The sequence below is a fragment of the Odocoileus virginianus genome, chromosome 29 (assembly GCF_023699985.2).
Source record: "Odocoileus virginianus isolate 20LAN1187 ecotype Illinois chromosome 29, Ovbor_1.2, whole genome shotgun sequence".
Classification (NCBI taxonomy): Eukaryota; Metazoa; Chordata; class Mammalia; order Artiodactyla; family Cervidae; genus Odocoileus; species Odocoileus virginianus.
Window position 1 is genome coordinate 29,454,792 of NC_069702.1, and position 19,843 is coordinate 29,474,634.

At 39.1% G+C, this 19,843-nt stretch overlaps 1 protein-coding gene and 1 non-coding gene across 10 annotated transcripts in view; both read right to left on the minus strand.

The window, feature by feature from the left end:
• Positions 1-2,215: 2,215 nt before the first annotated feature.
• RUFY3 (RUN and FYVE domain containing 3) overlaps positions 2,216-19,843 on the minus strand; it is an 88,361-nt gene continuing 70,733 nt past the window's right edge. For 4 of the 9 annotated variants that reach the window (XM_070458314.1, XM_070458316.1, XM_070458317.1 and 1 more), the window contains 9 exons: positions 19,715-19,798; positions 17,157-17,324; positions 16,345-16,442; positions 11,892-12,011; positions 10,077-10,176; positions 8,965-9,044; positions 6,459-6,486; positions 5,627-5,698; positions 2,216-3,667 (listed from right to left, as the gene is read on the minus strand). In XM_070458314.1, coding sequence (XP_070314415.1) covers positions 3,524-3,667; positions 5,627-5,698; positions 6,459-6,486; positions 8,965-9,044; positions 10,077-10,176; positions 11,892-12,011; positions 16,345-16,442; positions 17,157-17,324; positions 19,715-19,798 — 894 coding nt within the window. In that variant the 3' untranslated portion in view covers positions 2,216-3,523. Of the gene's footprint in view, positions 3,668-5,626; positions 5,699-6,458; positions 6,487-8,964; positions 9,045-10,076; positions 10,177-11,891; positions 12,012-12,359; positions 14,501-16,344; positions 16,443-17,156; positions 17,325-19,714; positions 19,799-19,843 lie in introns of those variants that run through there. The other 5 variants (XM_070458319.1, XM_020876416.2, XM_020876418.2 and 2 more) reach the window with 2 other exon arrangements.
• On the minus strand, positions 19,323-19,429 carry LOC139032083 (U6 spliceosomal RNA). The gene has a single exon (XR_011484632.1). It is a non-coding gene; the product is annotated as a U6 spliceosomal RNA (small nuclear RNA).

Genomic DNA, 19,843 nt, shown 5'->3' on the forward strand with positions numbered 1-19,843 from the left:
CAAACAGCACCACCACCATCCATCACCAGAACTTTTTCATTCCCCCCACCTCCCCAGTTGAAATTCTACCCATTTCTCACGTCTCCAAGTCCTCGGTAACCTTTGTATCACTTTGTCTTTCTACTGTTTGTGAATTTAACTAGATACCTCACATAGGTGGGCTCCTATTTGTCCTTTTGTGACTGGCTTATCTCACGTCAGGGTTCATCCATGTTGTACATGTGTCAGAATTTCCTTGCTTTTTAAGGCTGAATGTATCTACCGTATTTTGTTTATCCATTCACTGATCAATGAACACTTGGGTGGCTTCACCTTCTGGCTGTTGTGAATAATGCTGCTATGAGCGTGGGTATAACCCTGCTTTCATTTCTGGGTATATATCCAGAGGTGGAACTGCTGTATTACATGGAACTTTTCATTTCTTTAGGAACTGCCATTCTCTTTTCTGTAGTGGCTGTACCACTTTACATTGCCACCAGAGTGCACAAGGATTCCAGTTTCTTTACAAGATTTTTTATTTTGATGAAGCTAACCTATTTTCCTACATTGCTTGCATTTTTGGTGTCTTATCCAAAAAAGTCACTGCCAGACCCAGTGTCATGAATCTTTCCCTCTTTGTTTAGCTGTATGTTCAGATCTTTGATCCATTTCAAGTTACTTTTGTATATGGTATAAAAGTCCATCTTAGTTTTTTTGGAATGTGCACATCTAGTTTTCCAAGTATCCGTTTTGAAAATACTATCCTTTTCCCACTGAACAGTCTTGGCACCCTTTTCAGAAATCATTTGAGTACAGATGTGAAGGTCTATTCCTAATGCTCTCTACTCTGATGGGTCATTATGTCTGTATGCCATTACCATACTGCTTTCAGCACTGTGGCTCTAAGTTTTGAAATCAGAAAGTGTGACACTGAACGTTTTTTCAAGAATGTTTTGGCTGTTTAGGCACCTCTTGAGGTTCCATATAAATGCTTCTATTTCTGCAAAAGATATTGGGATTTTTGATAGGGGTTACACTGAATCTGTAGATGGTTGAGGTAGTATTGACATTTTAAAGATATAAACTCATTATTGACTGAGGGAATTTTCCAGAAACTAAAGCCTGTGGTCAGCAAGTTTTATTTTGGCCAGCACACAATTGTGTTATTTTATAACACTTTGTGGGTTAGTACATTCAATAGTTACACCTGACATACCTGTAAAGTCGTCTCCAGCACTGAGTCTCATTTTCACTTTCTGTATTAGAATCAGTTATTAAAGCTTTTTGTGTGTGTGTGACATTCACATCATCTGAATGAACTATATATATTCTGAAGAAATACCATCTTCTGAGACACTAGTATATATGTCTCTTGGACAATCAAAGTATCTGCATAAAACCACAGAAAAATTCTTAACTCAAAACTTCACGATATGTCATTTTTTAAAAAGTTTTATGCTAATAAACTTATGTTTATAATATACACAAGGTTGGAACAATAACCAAACAGTAAAATGTGAATAATGACAATCTTAAGCTGTATAATGAACCCTTGATCAATTTCACATTCTAAAAACTCTGCAGTGATATGAATTGTATCATTCTTTAAAAATGTATTTATATGTATCTGGTCAATTAACATTTGGGTAACAAAAGATGTATTAATACGTTTCTGGTCAATAATGTTAAGTTTTCCAATTCGTGACCATGAGGTGTCTTTCCATGTACTGGTATCTTGTTTCTTTTGGCAGTGCTTTGGTTTTCAGTGTACAAGTGGTTTGCTTCTGTGGTTAAGTGTATTCCTAAGTATGTTATTCTTGGTGATACTATTGTAAACAGTGGAACCCACAATTTTTAAGGAAGAAAGGCCTATCATTAAGTTAAGGTATTCATGACTTGGTCCCCTTGCTTTGTGGGCATATGCACTAATAACAAATCTCTGGAGCTTTGTATTTAAAAAAAAATAACTGAAACACTATAAACAGCTTATATGCATTTCAAAAACAAATCTCAAGTGGCTATTTATTCCTCCCTACATTCCATGTACAGAGTGGCCTCTTCAATTTAGTTCAAAACTAATTATAAAATAACTTTTGCTAATTTAGGATAATCCCCCCTCCCCCATTTTCTGTAGAACCTAGAACAGTGCTGACACATATATGTAGTCAAAAATAAGGAAGATGGAGAATCACAGCAATAAATATTATTTAAAGAGAAAAAATGACAACAAACGACATTGGAATTACTAATTTTATTTTTCCCTAGGGCTCTTAAAACTCAGCTCCACCAAAGAACAGGTCAGACTTCTGGAATAACAACTTTCCTGAGCTGTCACTCTTTTCAGGAGACAGAATTTATCAAATATCATAGTTCCAGGATGTTCCCATCCCATAACTCTAAACCAGTTAACAGAATCTTATCTTCTTAGGTCTTCATTGGAATCAAACAATCTATGTACATGCAACATAATCAAAGGAGCACAGACCATTTCCTGCCTTCCCCTGCTGAATGCATGTCTTTTCTTCCCCCAAAAGGTTTGTTACTAAGAACTGTTTTGACTATCATACTTTCCAAAAAACCTGTCTACCAGTTCTGAATCTTGGCTTGGAGTAAGGAATCCATTATTCACAAAAGAATTTAACAAGTATTCTCAGCTAATTATTCTCAGCCATGCACAAATTAAGTTTTTTCACTCTGCACCTGACATGGCTTTGCTTTAGTACTTCCTGTTTGCAAAAGTCAAACCCTATCTTTAAAAACCCCTTATAATTTCCGTGACCCAGAGAGGAGGGAGACTGGGGAAGAGCTGGCTTGTTGCGCAGCAGATTCTGAAAAGGGCAGGTATTTACTTTTGAAGTCACTAAGTGGAAAAACAGCAAACATTCTTCCTCCTTATTCTGATAGTGAAAATGTGTAGGCCAGAACTAGAAAATTCTGGTCCTAAAACTAGAATACATTATAATATTGTTTTAAGTACATTCAAAATTTATATTACTCTTTAATTTCTTTTCCCTGAGTTTGTTCACAGTTTGGTAGAGATCCTTTAAAGAAGAGGTAGGTTGTGGGGGTAAAGAGGAAATAATGTTTATGTCTAGCAGCACCTGAGAGAACATGTAACCTCTATCATTTCAATCTCGGTTAACAATGATCTTTCCCTCTTGAATCTCCAAATACAATAAAGGGATGATCGTTTTCCTTTTTATTCTTATTCACTAAAGACCCTCTCTCCTTTAACATGCAGCTCAGTATTACTATCACTATTCATAAAAATGAATAGCCCTTCCAAAGACAAGCTATAAGATCAATGCTTCAAAGTGGGGTTGTTTAGATTTAGCAGAGAGAGGCTCAACTGAGTAACTTTTATTCATACAGTCATTAGAGAAAACACGCAAAACTTCCAGCACTGCCAACCACTGTCTTTTCTTCCTGGACCTGGTTTATTTAAAGCATTCCTATCAACTCAAGTTGATTCTAAAGTCGGCTCTAGGGGATTCTGACATCTAACATGGGTGGATACATTCTGGTCCAGATCTTGGCCTCCATCTTACGATGGACTGGTGGAATATTGTTTCATCAGATGCTCGTGGCAGGGATTGCAAACTCGCTCAGGCTTGATACTTGAAGGAAGAGGCAGTTCGTTTGTTGAGCAGATGTTACAGAAGGTTCCTCTGCAATTCCTACATACATTCTACAAGGAGAAAGTGAGATCAGGTGGGTAACAGAAGAGCAGGGCATTGGACGCATTGGATGGAGGAGGCCAGGTATGACGGATGCTCAACATCCAATAAAATACTGGCTGAATATGTGCTGTATGCTGCACAGTATCTGACCAAACAACCTGTCTACAAAAAAGTGTACAGTCTAGTTCTTAGATCTAAATGAAGAGAAGCATTTCCACAGAGTTCTCATGAACAGATAATACACAAATTATTTATCTTCAGAATATATACTTCATTTATATTCACTTTTAGGTGGGCTAGTTCTAAAATTAGTTTGCAGTTACCTAAGCATACTCCAAATAAGGCAGGCAATGACCTAGCCGTGGGTTTGGTAACCAGCCAAACACTTGGAAACTCTGCTGAGCATGAACTAGAAGCATAATTTCTAATACATGATGCGCTTAATGTTTTCCTGTGACGCTCAGCACGCACATCTTTTGGGATATTAGAGCAGCGCAGCACAGCTGCCTGCACCCTTTTTAACTGGGAAATTAATCTATTAAGGAGGAGCTTCCCTAATGGCTCAGGGGGTAAAGAATCTGCTTACAGCGCAAGAGACACAAGGGATGTGGGTTCAATCCCTGGGTTGGAAATATCCAATAGCAGAGGAAAATGGCAACCCACTTTCATAAAATTCCCTGGACAGAGGAGCCTGGTGGGCTACAGTCCAAAGGGCCGCAGAGTCGGAGGCGACGGAGCAACTAAGCATTTGGAGTCTTTAGTAGCCAAACTGTGGGACATTTGGGTCATTATGTATGTGGGTCATTATGGCAGTGTTACAAGCAGTGACAGGACTGCACACACAGCTCCAAGGTTCCCTATATAAAGGCTGTGGAGAATAATTTTCCCCATAAATAATGCTCCTTTCCCCCTAAACAATTCATCTTTCTGAGGGTGCAGTGGAGGTAGGGGGGAATCAATTTTATTTGAAAGCCTGGGAGGAATGTTTCCTCTGACATATTGCAGTTATTTTGCATGGCTTAGACAAGAAAAGCCAGAATTAGATGAGCAGCCTCTTCTGTTTGGGAACACGCTTCTCTACAACTTCCAATTCTAGAAAGGCAGTTCATCTTTATCTGTTTTTGCTAATTTAAGACTAGGTCATACTATAATTTTTCTTGTTAAAATTTTAGCATGATCACAAAGGCTGGCACATAGGTTGTAACATAGAATTTGGACACGTTCCCATCTCTGCTATGCACTTGTTCCTGACACTCATTTGTCTGTAACGTTTCTTGAGCATCTGCTATGAACTGGGCACATATTAGATGCTGGGGGATCCCACTGTGAGCAAGGCACAGATGTGGCCGTCAAAGATGCTTACTCTTCTTTGCATGCTTCCTTCACCTTGCTGACTCTAGCATGACAAGCTGGAAAGCTGCTCAGACAGAGACTCTTGAGGACCGAAAGGGAAAACAAGTGGTTTGGTGGAGAGAGAGCTTGTTTTCCTTTCAGAGGCTGTTTCCCCAACTAGTTCAAAGAATCTCCTTCCCTAACCTGTCTTCTCTGCTCTGAACAGGATGGAGTACTGGAAGGAGTGTAGACTTTGCTGCCAAAGTCAGGCTGCATTTGAGCGTTCAGTAACTGGAAGATGCATGTGACACCTCTGAGCCCAAGGCTCTTCATAAAATGATGGCCCAAAGGACATGAGCTTAATGAGACCAGGACTTCACGTTCACTTTGTTCATTGTCCTTTTGTAACGAACACATTTATACGTTTATTTTAAATTACGTAGTAAATTTTGTATTTAATATTCTAATGGGAATTTACTGACATGACTTAATAGGACTGAAAATAATAGGTATACACTCACTGCTGTTCCTTTTGCTCCCCCCCGCCACTCTGCACTCTACATGGCGAAGCCCCTGTCATCAGAAGCAGCTAGTCATGCAGTGGGCATCCCTATGAAGAACCTCATCACCGTTACCTTTGTCAGGCTGCAGTCTTCCTGGCATAGCTGACAGTACTTCGGTGGCTTTTCAGAGGACAACGGCTGATCCTAAACCACACAGTGAACCAGTTAGTCTCCCTTAGCCCCAGAAATATCACTATTTTCAGAATATGCATTTTTAGTTACAAAATTAAATATAATCACACTGCAGACTATTGGAAACTAGAAAAACAAGTTACATATATGTATATATGTGTATATATATAGTCTTACCACCTTAATACAACTCTGATAAATATTATCCTTGTTGACCTTGATTTTTATAATAAAGTAACATGCAATTTTAATGTATATAAATGTAAAAAGCTCCATCCCTCTTGTATGATTCTGTCATGAGGAATGGAAGGGAGTAGGCTTCAGTATACCTGGTAAATAAAAGACTGTGGTAACTCAGACATGGTAGCATTTATCATCTTGCTCATGGAGTTACCATTATATTTTGTAATGTATTTCCTAACTGTTGATGTCTGCTTATTTCCAAGGGATCAAGAGGTATTTTTTCTCTTCCTTTTATTTAAGGGAAAGCTAAGGGCAAGGGAGGTCTGCTGGGCTCTCTGAGGTCTCACAGTAAGTCAAAGAGAATCTCAAACAGGGAGTGAGCATTGCTGCTTTACTTAGTACATTGCTCAGAATGGTGCTACCTGCTGTGACAGTGTCGGGGAAATGCACGTTTAGGATATTAAAAGGATGGGGCGCAGAGACTTGTATGCGTTCACCGACCTCCCTTGCTGCCCTGTTTACAACTAGGCAGGGCCCAGCCAACTACCTAATTTTTTACAGGACGTTTTAGGACAGGAGACTCAGTTACCTGTTGATCCATCGGGTGAGACTGCAGCCTATAACAGGAAAGTAAAAACAGTAACTAACAGCGGCTTATATTTCTTTTATCATTTTAAAAGTATGGAGAAAGCAATACCATGGTTCTTTTATGTTGTTGGGACCAAAGTAATTATTAATGTTGACCTCCTAGGAGAGGAAATTTTGGTTGTTAAATCTATTACTAGGATACAATCCTATATTAGTCTAGGTTCCTGCTTAAAAATAGACTAGAGTTATATTTTGTTTCCTTCCTACTATCAAGAAAATAGTCTTCGTGTTTCCCAACCTACAAAGCCCCAGTGGCTGAGGCCATGCATTTTAATAGCTTTTTTGCCTATCTAGTATTATGGAAACCTGCCAATTATCATATGTCATGTATTAGTCCTTTCTCCCAAGTTATCCATTTAGATTGAAATATTTCTTTATGATACCAGCTGAGCTAACCCCAGTTTTCCCAACTTGGAACAGAACTTATACAAGAGAAGCAAAGCCCACATTCAATCCTGGGGAAAATGGACCACAGATCTATAATGATTCCAATTCTCTTCAGTTGCATGGCAGTGTGACCATCAATATGACCAGCTTGACAGCTGTTCCTTGGACCACAATCCAAGGAAACTTGGGTATGTCTTGGGATGGCAGTTCTCACCAGGCAAGGCCTTGGAAGCAGCTATTATTTAGTGCAGAGACAAAGGAAGACATGATAGAGAGAGGCAACTTGGGTCTCTGTGTGCCTCATTTTTCTCACCTGTAAAGTAGTAGTATATGATTAAGCTTTTTTAAGGAGAAGTAAATTAGTAAGGAGACAATGAATGTGATACATTTTTTAAGCTGCAGAGTGTAATACATACATAAGGTAGTACACTCATGCCTCCTGGTTTTCAGGTTCCACATCGGTGGTTAATTAAATCCCAGAGGCACAACCCACAGGTACAGCCCATTATATTCATTGTACCAGGCCATTTTATCTAAGAGACTTGAGCATCCATGGGTTTTGATATCTGAAGGGGCTCCTGGAACCCTGGATACCAAGAGATAGTCATTGTATCGTCTCTTACTTCTAGGGCCTAAAATCAGAACCTGGCATGTAAGACACTCCTGAAAGTAAATGACGTGATTTTTGTCTGGCATGAGCTGACTCTGAAAGGCCCTTTTAAGCCTTGGTTAATTTTATGTCCAGTTCCTTCCCACAGCCCATCCTGATCTGTAATGTTAGATGGACTGGAGTTTAAGGCTGGTCTTGGATCAGACCATGTTCTCTTGGGAGTAAAACTTAAAGGTATTGGGATCACTCTGGCCTTGGAGGCAAGGAAGGGCTGTTTAGGCTAAGCTCCTGCAAAATCACCCTACTGTTGGATTGTGTGCTTCATCTTCTCCAGCAGCTAGTTTTGCTCCAGATGACATATTATCTCATTCTTAAGGCTTCAAAGATTGGACAGATTCAGCTGCCAAAAATGTATATTGTATAGGTCTCTCAAAACTCCTCTGTGTTATCTTTCCTTGATAACAATCTTTTGTTATTGTTGTCATTATAATTGACTTTAATTTTTAGTGCAGTGTTAGGTTCACAGCAGAGCTGAGCAGAAAGGACACCGATTTGTTACATATTCTGTTGGACCTCCCACTCTCCCCCAATATCAACATTCCACACCAGAATGGTACCCGACGCTAACAGTTACTGAACCTAAACTGACACGCTGTGAGTCATAGTTTACCCTAGGGTTCTCCCTTGGTGGTGTACATTCTATGGGTTTGGACAAATGTATAATGATATGTATCCATCATTGCAGTGTCATAGAGTATTTTCACTGACCTATAAAATCCTTTGGGCTCTACCAATTCATCTATCCATATCCCCCAATCCCTAGCAATCACTGTCTCCATGGTTTTGCCTTTTCCAGAAGGTCATATAGTTGGACCTCCTTCATTTTTTAATATAGTGGCACTGTGTAACGTTTTGTTGTTAAAGTAACTTGTTAAAAGTCAACTTCCTGGAAGTGATCCCATGTTCCTCAGTGAGCAAATGAGATGAAGAGTTAAGAAAAATAAAATTAAACTGTGTTTCTCTTTAAGAGAAAAATATAAGGGAAATTAGGGAATTTATTTGAAACATAGCTGCCATTCACTTAGCACACAGGTGGAAGCAGGTCATGCTCAAGTACATTAAGAACCCTGGGAAATGCTATGGTTTGTCCTTCATTCACTTGTTCTACTGATCCAGTAGAGATCAGATTAGAGCTAATCTTTGAAGTGATAGTTTGGGGATTAACCAGGAAAGAATCAGAAGACAGCCTGATCACCTTTCTTTCTTCTGAAACTGACTAAATGGGTTTGGTTCAGTATGTGTTATCTGGTTTATTCCTTATTCACTCTCCCTTTAAAATGTCTTTCTGGAATATTAATATTACAAGTCAGTGTCTGATCTGAATCACTGCCAAGGTATAACAAAAGCTCCCTCTGTCCTACCACCCCAAAAGAGCTTTATATCTTAGTACTTTATTAATAAACACCTGTGGCTTTCTTCCAAGGGCTTGTTTAGTTTAACATTTTCCTCTTGAATTTTGTGCTTCCCATCCTGCCAAAAGAAAACAGCCCAGTTTATTAATTGTTCTGACTATTAAACAAGTTTAACCAGGCAGACATTTTCTTCTGTATTGTCCTAGCTTGGTACAAAGCTAAGCAGCCTTTTTTTTTTTTTTTTTTTAAGGTTAGGGGAGGAATTTAACTTTCAAGTTATTTGCCTTTATTCTTTGTTCCGAGTCATTTCTTAACAAATTATTTGGATAGGACTTGCAACAAATGATTATTTTCAGAGTAAATATTTTCTTTAATTCTTGAGATCGAAATGAAATTCAGAATATATCCTATTTACTTACACAATGGGCTCAAGGTATCAGTTACTTCTTAGGAGAAAACCCTGTTTCCTGGGTCCCAGGGATGATCCAATTTTGGCTCTCTCAACACTATAGGTGCTAGAAGTCTCTTTCCTAACACTGTTCTCTAGAAGCTTCTACTCCTGCTCTTTAAGCCACTCTGTGTTATTTCCCATTTCCCAAGCCTAGTTCCCTCTTTTTCTAATTTTCCCAAGAGAAGCACCTTGAGTATGCTAAACTTGAAATCTTCATGACTTGGAAAATGTTGTACAGAAGCAAATCAACATTTAAGACAATTTTGTTAAAGGGGAATTCAGGACTGGGGAGGGATGGCTGTACCACATTATTAAAAAATGAGATACTAAAATAATCTAAAAAAATTGAAAGGATTAAGATGGTCACTGAAGGACAGAGAAGTAAAGGTCAGGGAAGCCGGGTGATGCTGCAGTCCATGTGGTCACAAAGCGTCAGACATGACTCAGTGACCGAACAACGAAAAGATGGTCACTGGAAATTATGGTTATCAATCAAAGTCCTTTTCCAAATGAATTCAAGTTAGAGTGTCCTAGAAGCAGACTTAGAATCAAGCCTCCATGTGTTTACCCCAGCGCCTGCCCACCACCTGTGTACTCAAGGCCATACTAATTAAACGTGTTCCATAAGAGAAAACAGCCTGGTCCATCAAGATAACCTCTAAAAATTAAGTGAAGGAACAAGGGAATAACAAACATTACCATTTTGGGTTCTGGCTTCTGGGATCCCTTTCCTGGGATGCTCCTGCTGTTTTGTAACCTTCTTTCTCTTTCCTGTTTTAGTTCTAACTCAAGATGATTCCTGGGATGGGTGGGAGAAAAAAAAATGATGAAAATTTGGATTTCTGTTCTGTTTTCTACAGAATGCCAAACCTTTTTCTTAGAACTCACTAGTTAAATTTTAATACTTGATTAATAACATCACTGATTCAATGGACATGAACTTGGGCAAATCCCAGGAGATGGTGAGGTACAGGGAGGCCAGGCATGCTGCAGTCCATGGGGTGGTAGCGTCAGATTCGACTTAGCAACTGAACAACAGCAATAAAAACAACCATGTATATATGGACAACCAGGTTTTAAAGTACACGTGGGCAAAGTTGCTTTAGTCGTGTCCAACTCTTTGCAACTCTGTGGACCGTAGCCTGCCAGGCTCATCTGTACATGGGATTCTCCAGGTGAGAATACTGGAGTGGGTTGCCATGCCCTCCTCCAGGGGATCTTCCCAATCGAGGGGATTGAACCGGCATCTCTTTACATCTCCTGCATTGGCAGGTGGGTTCTTTACCACTAGCACCACCTGTATGCCAGATATATATGGACAACCAGGTTTTAAAGTGCTAAAATACAATACAATAAAACCAGTAGTACTAGAATACATTCAACGTATTTAAGCTTCCTGGGATGATTAAGAATGCACTTTAGGATCTCCCAGTGCCTGCGAGCACTACTCTGAGTATTGACATCAATACTAACTCTTAATGAACAGTTGTCGGCAATTGAATGCTGGTAGGATTCACTATAACTGAAAGATAGTATCTCTAAAATTTCAAGATACAGTATGAAAGCACTGACACTGTAGTCCCATTACATTTTAATTAGCTATCTCTTTACAGTTATGCAGTCAGTCCCCAGCTACACCCTCAACCACTAGTGTCCTTAGTAGCTATGTGCTTTTATATACAACAATAAACTTATATCTGTTTGAAATCAGTGCCTTTGGCACAGAGTCGAGTCTCCTTTGAGAGACGGTATGGAAGAACGGGCCTCCCAGGTGGCGCTAGTGGTAAAGAACTCACCTGCTAATGCAGGAGATGTAAAGAGACATGGGTTTGATCCCTGGGGTGGCAAGATTCCCTGGAGGAGGGTATGGCAAATCACTCCAGTATTCTTGCCTGGAGAATCCCATGGGCAAAGGAGCCTGACATGCTATGGTCCATAGGGTCACAAAGAGTTGGACACGACTGAAATGACTTAGCATCCACACACGATACGCTGACTTAGCATGCACGTGCGTGGAAGAATGGTTAAGGGCTTAGAGTCAGAGAAATAGATTTTTAGAATGTGGCTACACATTAGCTATGTGAATATGGACAGTTTAACCCCTCTAAGTTTCCATTTCATCTGAAAGTAGGGGTGATGAGATCACAAACAGGGCTGAAGGGAAGGTGTTAGGATAAAATGCATATACAGTGCTTAATAAAGTATCCGGCACACAGTAAGAATTCAGGAAATCCTGTTATTATTCATGTTGTGTTGGCCATTACAGTCTCTTACTCCATCCTATTTATCTGGGATCTTGGGTTCTGATTTCCTATTTCTTTGGTAGCAAAAGATGTTGACAAGATGTGGGGAATGCTGGTGTACGTGAAGCTTTCTGAATTCTAGTTCTGGAGAAAGGACATGGCAGAGACAGAATGGAAACGGCTGGAGCAGGAGACTGCCCCCACCCCCCTGGCTGTCTAGCATCAGCACTTCCCACGACCGCCCTGGCCGCCAAAGCCGCGCTGTCTTCACCGCTGCCTGGTGAGTGCCTCCACTTCCAGCTGCAGACTGTTGATCTTGTCTCCGAAGTCCTGCTTGAAGAGCCGGTTGTCCAGTTCAGCAGACTGGCGGCCTCGCTCAGCCTGGCGCAATCTGGATGTGAGCCATATGAACGTGTGATAAAAAACAAAAGCCATGGCGGGGAGGAAGACCAAGTTCACAACACAAAATAAAACAACCCAAGGAAGAAGGCATGGAGATACAGAGAGAGGAAAATAAACTCTGCAGGGCATGGGAAGAAATTATGGGGGGAGAAAAGATGGAGGAGGAACAAATTCTTTAAGCAAAAAAAGCAAGATGAAGGTGAACCAGGCAGAGGAAAAGCTGATTTTCCATTTTTTTTTTTATTCTAGTACTACAGTTTACAGCCATTAGATGATAAACAATAAAACATCACTTTTTAGAAAATCCATACCAAAGCCAACTTCAAGTACACAGTAGTTAAAGTTAAATCCACTTCTTTTTTATTTCCTAATCGGTTTGGTACTTTATATTTCTGTTTTACACTCACAACTGGAACTTGCAAATGGGCAACTACCTTCTTATGACACGGAATTAGAACATTTTCCTTGTCCCTTTCCTTAACCACAAAGTATATTAAATCACTGGACACTATACATCAACCTTTACCCAGGCTTCGGGTTTTAACATAATGAAAAGCCTTTGTCAGAGTCTGGCCATCTCTTTGTCTTTCTATATCTGCCACATAGTGTGTGACTAAGTGGACAAGCATTTCAGCACTGGGCCTGCCTAAGACTCCTGACCATATTTCTGGAAGATTCTGATGAATGTTTTCTCCCAAATATCCTATAACTTTGCACCTATAAAAAGTATGTTCTAAGGTGAAGTATCTGGGGCTCTCTCTACTAGAATTTGGAAGCATGCTATGTGTAGTCTTTAAAATGTTTTATTTTGGTGTTTGAGCACTCCTTCCAAATACTCATAGAAAAGGCAACTCATCACCATAAGATGTTGATGAAGATAAGAGTAGATGCAAAATTATAAGAAATAAACTAAGTTCAAAAGCACAGGAGCTTCCATGAGGTTGGTCATAGGCTCTTTGACTTGACTTTGGCTCAAGTCTGCAAGGACCTATAAAAACACACCTATAAAAATCTATCTTACCCTCTTAATTCTGGTTTTTCTAAGGTGATAAAGAATTTCAACAGCTGGAAGCAAAGGGGTTATCTTTGTCCCCACTTAAGCAGCTGAAATGCTGCAAATCCCATCAGAACGAGAAAAAAGAGGAAAACAAAAATTTTGCCAAGCCTTTTTTGAAGGATTAAAGGCTTATGTAATGCCTGTCCCCCCCCAAAGCAAGTCATTATAAAAATCAAAGTATTTATAGGATTATTACAATGTAAAGTCTAGGAAGGATTAGATCTGTGGTCACTTAGAAAAAAGAAGCCCTGCTAATTACTGTTTATGAATACCTACTGGGAATCTTTGACTAAATAATAACAAATATAAGTTTATTTAAATTTGTTTCCTACTCTGAAATGGTTTTCTATTAGATTGTTATTTTTCTGAAAACTTAAGCAAATTCCCTTCTGAACAAAAAGTAATAGAAATTCTTAAGTAGAGGTTGTCAGCAAAAAACAAGAGGCAGGGAACCATTACTTGGGTCCATGCCTTGTCATCTTTACTTCGAAAGGAAAAGCAGAAAAGATTTGAAAAATGTGTAGCATATTTTTTTATATAGGAGAGGAGTATCTGTATTAAAACTGTTTTCTCTGAGCTACTTAAATAGGAAGTGAAATTGCAGGAAAATGGCAGAGGTAGAAGATGACAAATATTAGGAGGGTTTTCCCAAGCTTCCACATTATTATGTTATCGTAAGTTACCTAATCACTAAATTTGTCTCTATGACTTTAAAGAAACGGAAGGATGCTGTTTTTTACCCCCTGAAGTCACTAAGGCAAAAAAGGTTGCAAGCAATGTTGGTTATGGAGAAGAGGACTGTAGTGAAATACTAAGTACTTATCCTTGGCTTGGGGATTAAATCTAGATAACCAAAGTGAAAAGGGGTCATGGCCTAAGAGACACAGAACTACTTTAGGAGAGTCCAAAACCGTGTGGTCGTCACCTCTAGTTCATTACATCGGGCAGAACAGGCTCACTGACACAAACATTGTACCTAGAAACTGGTATTATTGGGGACTGGGTTGTAAAGGCATCAATCATGTATGTACAGAGCTTCCATTCCCTAGGATTTTTTTTTTTAATGGGGTGTTTATATATTGGTCAACTCAGAAGTAATTTCTCAAAGTTTATTTGGTATTTAATTAAGAACTTATACTAAATTTGCTACCTCTGGGGAGAAAATAAAGAAGAAGGAAAAAACACAGCCTATATATCAAACTGTTTTTTTTAAAGTCCAGCAAATTCAAAGTCAATTTTTGGTGACATTTTATATAGAATCAGAGCGTAAATGCAATAGCTTTCAGATTTCTTCCTTTTACAATTAAGTCGTGATATCCAACTTGTGAGGTGACCAGCTGTAAAATGCCTAATGATGTTTTGGAATCAGTTTATTTGCTGCACTATTTAAGGTCTTTGCCTGTTTCACCAAATCCTTTTCACTATGTTAATACAAATAGAAATAAAAATGGAGTGAAAGGGGAATGAGAAAATGAATAAATAGGAAAGACAAAAATAGCAAGAGAATAAGTCAGCTTAATACCTGAAGAGATAAGTCATTATTTCAGTTCTGTCTGCTTTAAATACCAAACCAAAAATCTACCGAAAAACAATCTGACACATTTCAAAAACACAATTTACAAACACTAATATTGGTTTGTTAAATCATAAACATACAACTTTTATGAGTAAGTACGTAGTAACTTTTGAGATAGACTGATAACTTTTTCATTTACAATCAGCCAAGCCAGAGGTTTCAAGCTTATTTATTAATTTACAATTAACTTCTGAGTCAACAATAATATGCAGTGCTACTCAGGACCTACCCTGGTCAAGAACCACTTGAATAAAAGAAGTCATCCATTCACCCATTCATCCACACATCTACTCAATGAATGCTCTGGACACTTGGCACTGTGATGGATCCAACAAGGGAACCTAAAGGGTACAGTTAACTAGCTTCAAGGAACTCACATTATCGTCAGAAGATAAGATACATATATAAGGGTTTATAAGGTAAGACAGGAAGTGAGAAGTGCTATGAGCAGTATGGCTAGGTATAGATATAAGGCTATAGGAATTCCAACAAGGACAAACTGGCAGTTTATTTTTAGCTGGGAAGAAGTATCAGAGGAAGCTTTGGATAAGTGGCATTTTAGCCTGAACATACAAAATGCATCTGAAGAACAAGGGAGTGAAAAGAGGAAGGACATTTCTATTTGATGAAACTATTAGAAAAGACAGTCAATTCTAAAGGAAATCAACCCTGAATATTCATTGAAAGGACTGATGCTGAAGCTGAAGTTCCAATACTTTGGCACCTGATGCGAAGAGCCAACTCATTGGAAAAGGCCCTGATGCTGGGAAAGACTGAGGGCAGGAGGAGAAGGGGACAACAGAGGGTGAGATGGTTGGATGGCATCACCGACTCAAAGGACATGAGTTTGGGCAAACTCTGGGAGACAGTGAAGGACAGGGAAGCCTGGCGTGTTGCAGTCCACGGGGTTGCAAAGAGGTGGAGACAACTTAATGACCGAACAACAACAACAATCAGGAAAGACATGGATGGGGAAAATGGGAAGTGTGTCCAGGGGCCAGTTAGTGGTGTAGTTTTGCTCAGGTGCAAGAAGGGTGATGAGTGGGTGTTACAGGTAGCAAAGTTTTCATGACCATGGGTACTGTGGCTCATTTAATCTTGAAGCCTCAGCCATTTCTCCTGGCAGCTGAGTCACTAGCAAGAATGTGGTGATTTCAGATAGAAAGACAAAAGAATAGCAAAGGAAGAAGATGTACATTGGGCAGACTAAGTTGTAGGTACTGGTGGGAAATAGGAAATAGCTGGTCAGGGGATGAAAATACAGAAGGAAGACAGAGCTGGAGACCGACAGATCTAAGCATTGTGGGCAGGAGGTGGCAGCGGAAGCTACAGAACTGTTGAGGAGAAAGAAGAGAGAATAGGGAGATGAAAAATGAGGGAGGGAGGTTCACAGTACCCCTCCATCACCTAGCACTGAAGTCTTCAAAGACTTCCGCAATAAACAGTAACAGAATCACACGCAGATTCAAAAGTCCTTTCGTCCTTGTACATATCCCTCCTCTAACACATGACACTGAAATGGGTTTTAGTCACGTCTTAAAAAAAACATTTAATTGGCTTTCTTTCTACTAACATGCCTGGTGTTAAGCTGGGCGATTTCCACATACTCTCTGTCAAATCCACAGCACATTCTCTTCACTTAGAGGACCAGCTGCCCTAAGTGTTTCACTAGAGAAACAGCAATTTTACCTTTGTTCCAGTTGTTTAATGGTAGCAGCCATCTGATTCGTCTTCTCTTCTAAGCGACTGTTCAGTTCACTTTTCTGTTTTACTCCCAGGTCCGAACTCTGTCACAGAAAAGAATTATGAGCGATGTTTACATGAGGATGTTTACAGTAAAATCCTGAAACAAGTCACACGTGCCTTTTGAACAGAATGATAAATGGGAAGTAAAGAAATAGAAATGCTTATATACTAATATCTGTCTATCAGTTAATTCCCAAACAGAGAAAAGCAGAAAGCAACATTTAATATTAGTGTTGTTATCTGCAGTTTTGTCTCAAAAATCAACATCAGAAAGTACATCAATTTATCTATGTAACTCAGTTGACAGATCAGACTTAAGAGTCGATGTGACAATGTGAAAAGCGGCTGTGGCTTACTAGAATATGCATACAGGATCCTATGATGGTCTGATTCCTAAAGTGGTTCATCGGCAGCTAGAGCTTCCCTGGCAGCTTAGACGGTAAAGCACCTGCCTGTAATGCAGGAGACCCAGGTTCAGTCCCCGGGTGGGGAAGATCCCCTGGAGAAGGAAATGGCTACCCACTCCAGTATTCTTGCCTGGAGAATCCCATGGACAGAGGAGCCTGGCGGGCTACAGTCCACGGGGTCACAAATAGTCAGACACGACTGAGTGACTAACACTTTCACTTTTCAGCCTCAAAGGGACACCACTCCTTCCTCTTGTATTTAAAGTGTGAATCTAGAGAAGAAGAGGGACAGAGGGAAGCCCCGGGATTTTAGGGAGCCAGTGAGCCCATTCCTTGTGCCTCTCGTACCTGCAGCTTGAAGGCAAGTTCATGCTTCAGAGCCCTGAGATCGTCCAGCTGCTGGCGCAGAGACACCAGGGCGTCCTGCTTCTCACAGACGTCCTTCTCCAGCATCTTCATAGCCAGTTCCATCTCCTGTCTCATGCTGATCTGGATCTCCAGTTCTTTTTCAACATCCTGCCCCCAGAGGGAAACAAATTACTTATTTTCTCTTTCCTCAACTATGTACAAACTACAAAATTCCACGAGAAAAGGCAGGCCAAAACTCTCAGGTCTGAAGTCTGGCAAAATAGACGTAAACCATCATTCAATACAGAGATATTAACACTAAGAATAATAAAAACTAAGATAATTATAGTAATATTTACTGAATAATTTACAAATCTGAAAAACATGATAGGCCAAAGGTAGAGCTATCTAATATGCCTAAAATATACACATACTTGAGGCACATCATTAGATATTAAAACAAACTACTGTGTCATGTCCTGTTACACGAAGTATTATAGTAGCCAGCACAAAATTAAGCATCTGGAATTCTCTTTAGTTCGGAGGTTGTTGACATTTTCAAGATCCCAAGGAACCAAAAAGATACTTTGGGTCCTCAAGGTAACATCTCCGTTACTGGGAACTGTCAGTACGGCTGAGTTTTTTTATTTCATTTTATATTGGAGCATAGTTGATTAACAAATGTGTCAGTTTCAGGTGTATAGCAAAGGGACTCAGTTATACATGTACATGGATCTGTTCTTTTTCAAATTCTTTTTCCATTTTTACAGATTAAGCAGCATTTCCTGTGTTTTACAGTAGGTCCTTGTTGGTTATCTATTTTTAATATAGCAGCTAACTCAAACATAAAAATAGGCTGAACACAGAGCTCTGTATCAAATCACTGATACACTGCTTTTTGTATATATGCTCTAATTGAGAAAGGAGGTCAGTACGGCTGGATGAATAAAAAGAGAAGACTTCATGAAACTAAGAGAAATGAATTCAACGTCCAATGACTATTAGAATGAAAATGAAGGTGATACACAGGTCCCTAAAAGTATAAACAGCAATTTGGACTTGACCCTTAGGTAAGTGGGAACTATTTCGGTGTCCTAAAAGGAAAGTGATGCAATAAAAAAAAAAAGCAAGTGATGCAATAAAAAAAAAAAGCAAGTGATGCAATAAATTTGTGCTCATTTACTTCTATCATTTTGAAATTTTAAAAATGTTAGATGAAAAAGATGCATGTATGTTTATATGAAGTTCTCATCATACAACAAAGTCAAATAAACCTTGATTATTATTATTAAAATAAGTAAATATAGTGGCTAACTGAACTTTTATATTCACTTAACATGAGGCCTGCTTTCGTTTCAACCATTATTACTGCAGTGTTATTTGGATGATCACAGATACAAAGTCCTGAGGTTCTTCTGCATCCACGCTGTGCCCAGGGCACATCTAGAACCTTGCCTACTTGCTTGGTTTGTTTCTCTGTTAACAAGCATTTATCATAATGTGGTATGGGAATGTGGAAAACTTTTTGTATGATTTTTTCATTTGCTCATTAACTGAGGCACTCTCTGTACATGGTAAGCGTGACAGAAGGCAACTCAAACTGTTTCTTAGAACACTGACATACATTATTTCTAGGACCTTCCTTATGGAAAGTATTTTGAGACTGAATCTACAAACACATAGAAGGAAAATGATAATTATTTCAAGGATGCTAAAATAACATTAGCAAGAATACTGGACTGGGTTGCCATTTCCTTCTCCAGGGAATCTTCCCAACCCAGGGATCAAACTCAAATCTGCATTGGTAGGAGGATTCTTTACCACTGAGCCACCTGGGAAGACACAGGTTTATTATTATAATAATAATTTGATAAAATCTATTGCAGAAGTATTTCAGTCCTTATTATACATTCTTATATATGTATATATATATAAATTTCTATGAATATCTTAAGACTAATACTGATGTCAATTTTTTCTACTTATTTAGAATAGAAAATAGAAAAGCAAGAATAAATTCAGAAAACAACAACTAAAAGTAAAAGAGGTTAAGTCTATGTTGATGACTCTCAGTAAGAAGAGGAGCTGACCTATCCGAGGAGACATGTCTTTGCAGGGCTGAGGACTGAGGTAGTAAGAGAGATCATGTGGTTTATTTATTTATTTTTTTATATGGAACACTTCACGAACTTGCGTGTCATCCTTGCACAGGGGCCATGCTAATCTTCTCTGTATCGTTCCAATTTTAGTATATGTGCTGCCGAAGCGAGCACGATCATGTGGTTTAAAAAGTATATCTAGCGTTTTTGCAACACAAACTATAAAAGCAAAAATAAATTAAAAATGAAGATTGGCAAAATTCCATTGGCTGTTGAGAATACTCAGAAAAAGAACTGAGGAAACACTGTAGGGAATATGGGTTGAAAGAATGAGAAAGAAATTCACAGGATCCATAAAATTTGTTAGACTACTACTGATATTCCCTTGATCTGAGATGAAACCCATAAACGGGGTGTTTTAACATGTTGCTGGACCATGAGGACAAAAGCAAAGTTTACCAGTCGTAGTTGTGTCTCTTCCTTTAAGTGCTTCCTGGCTTCACTCAATGCTTGCCCTTCTGAAGTTCGGTCTGGCTTAGGACCCTTGAAAAGATAAGTAAAACAGTACATATCTGAGGATTTAAAGAA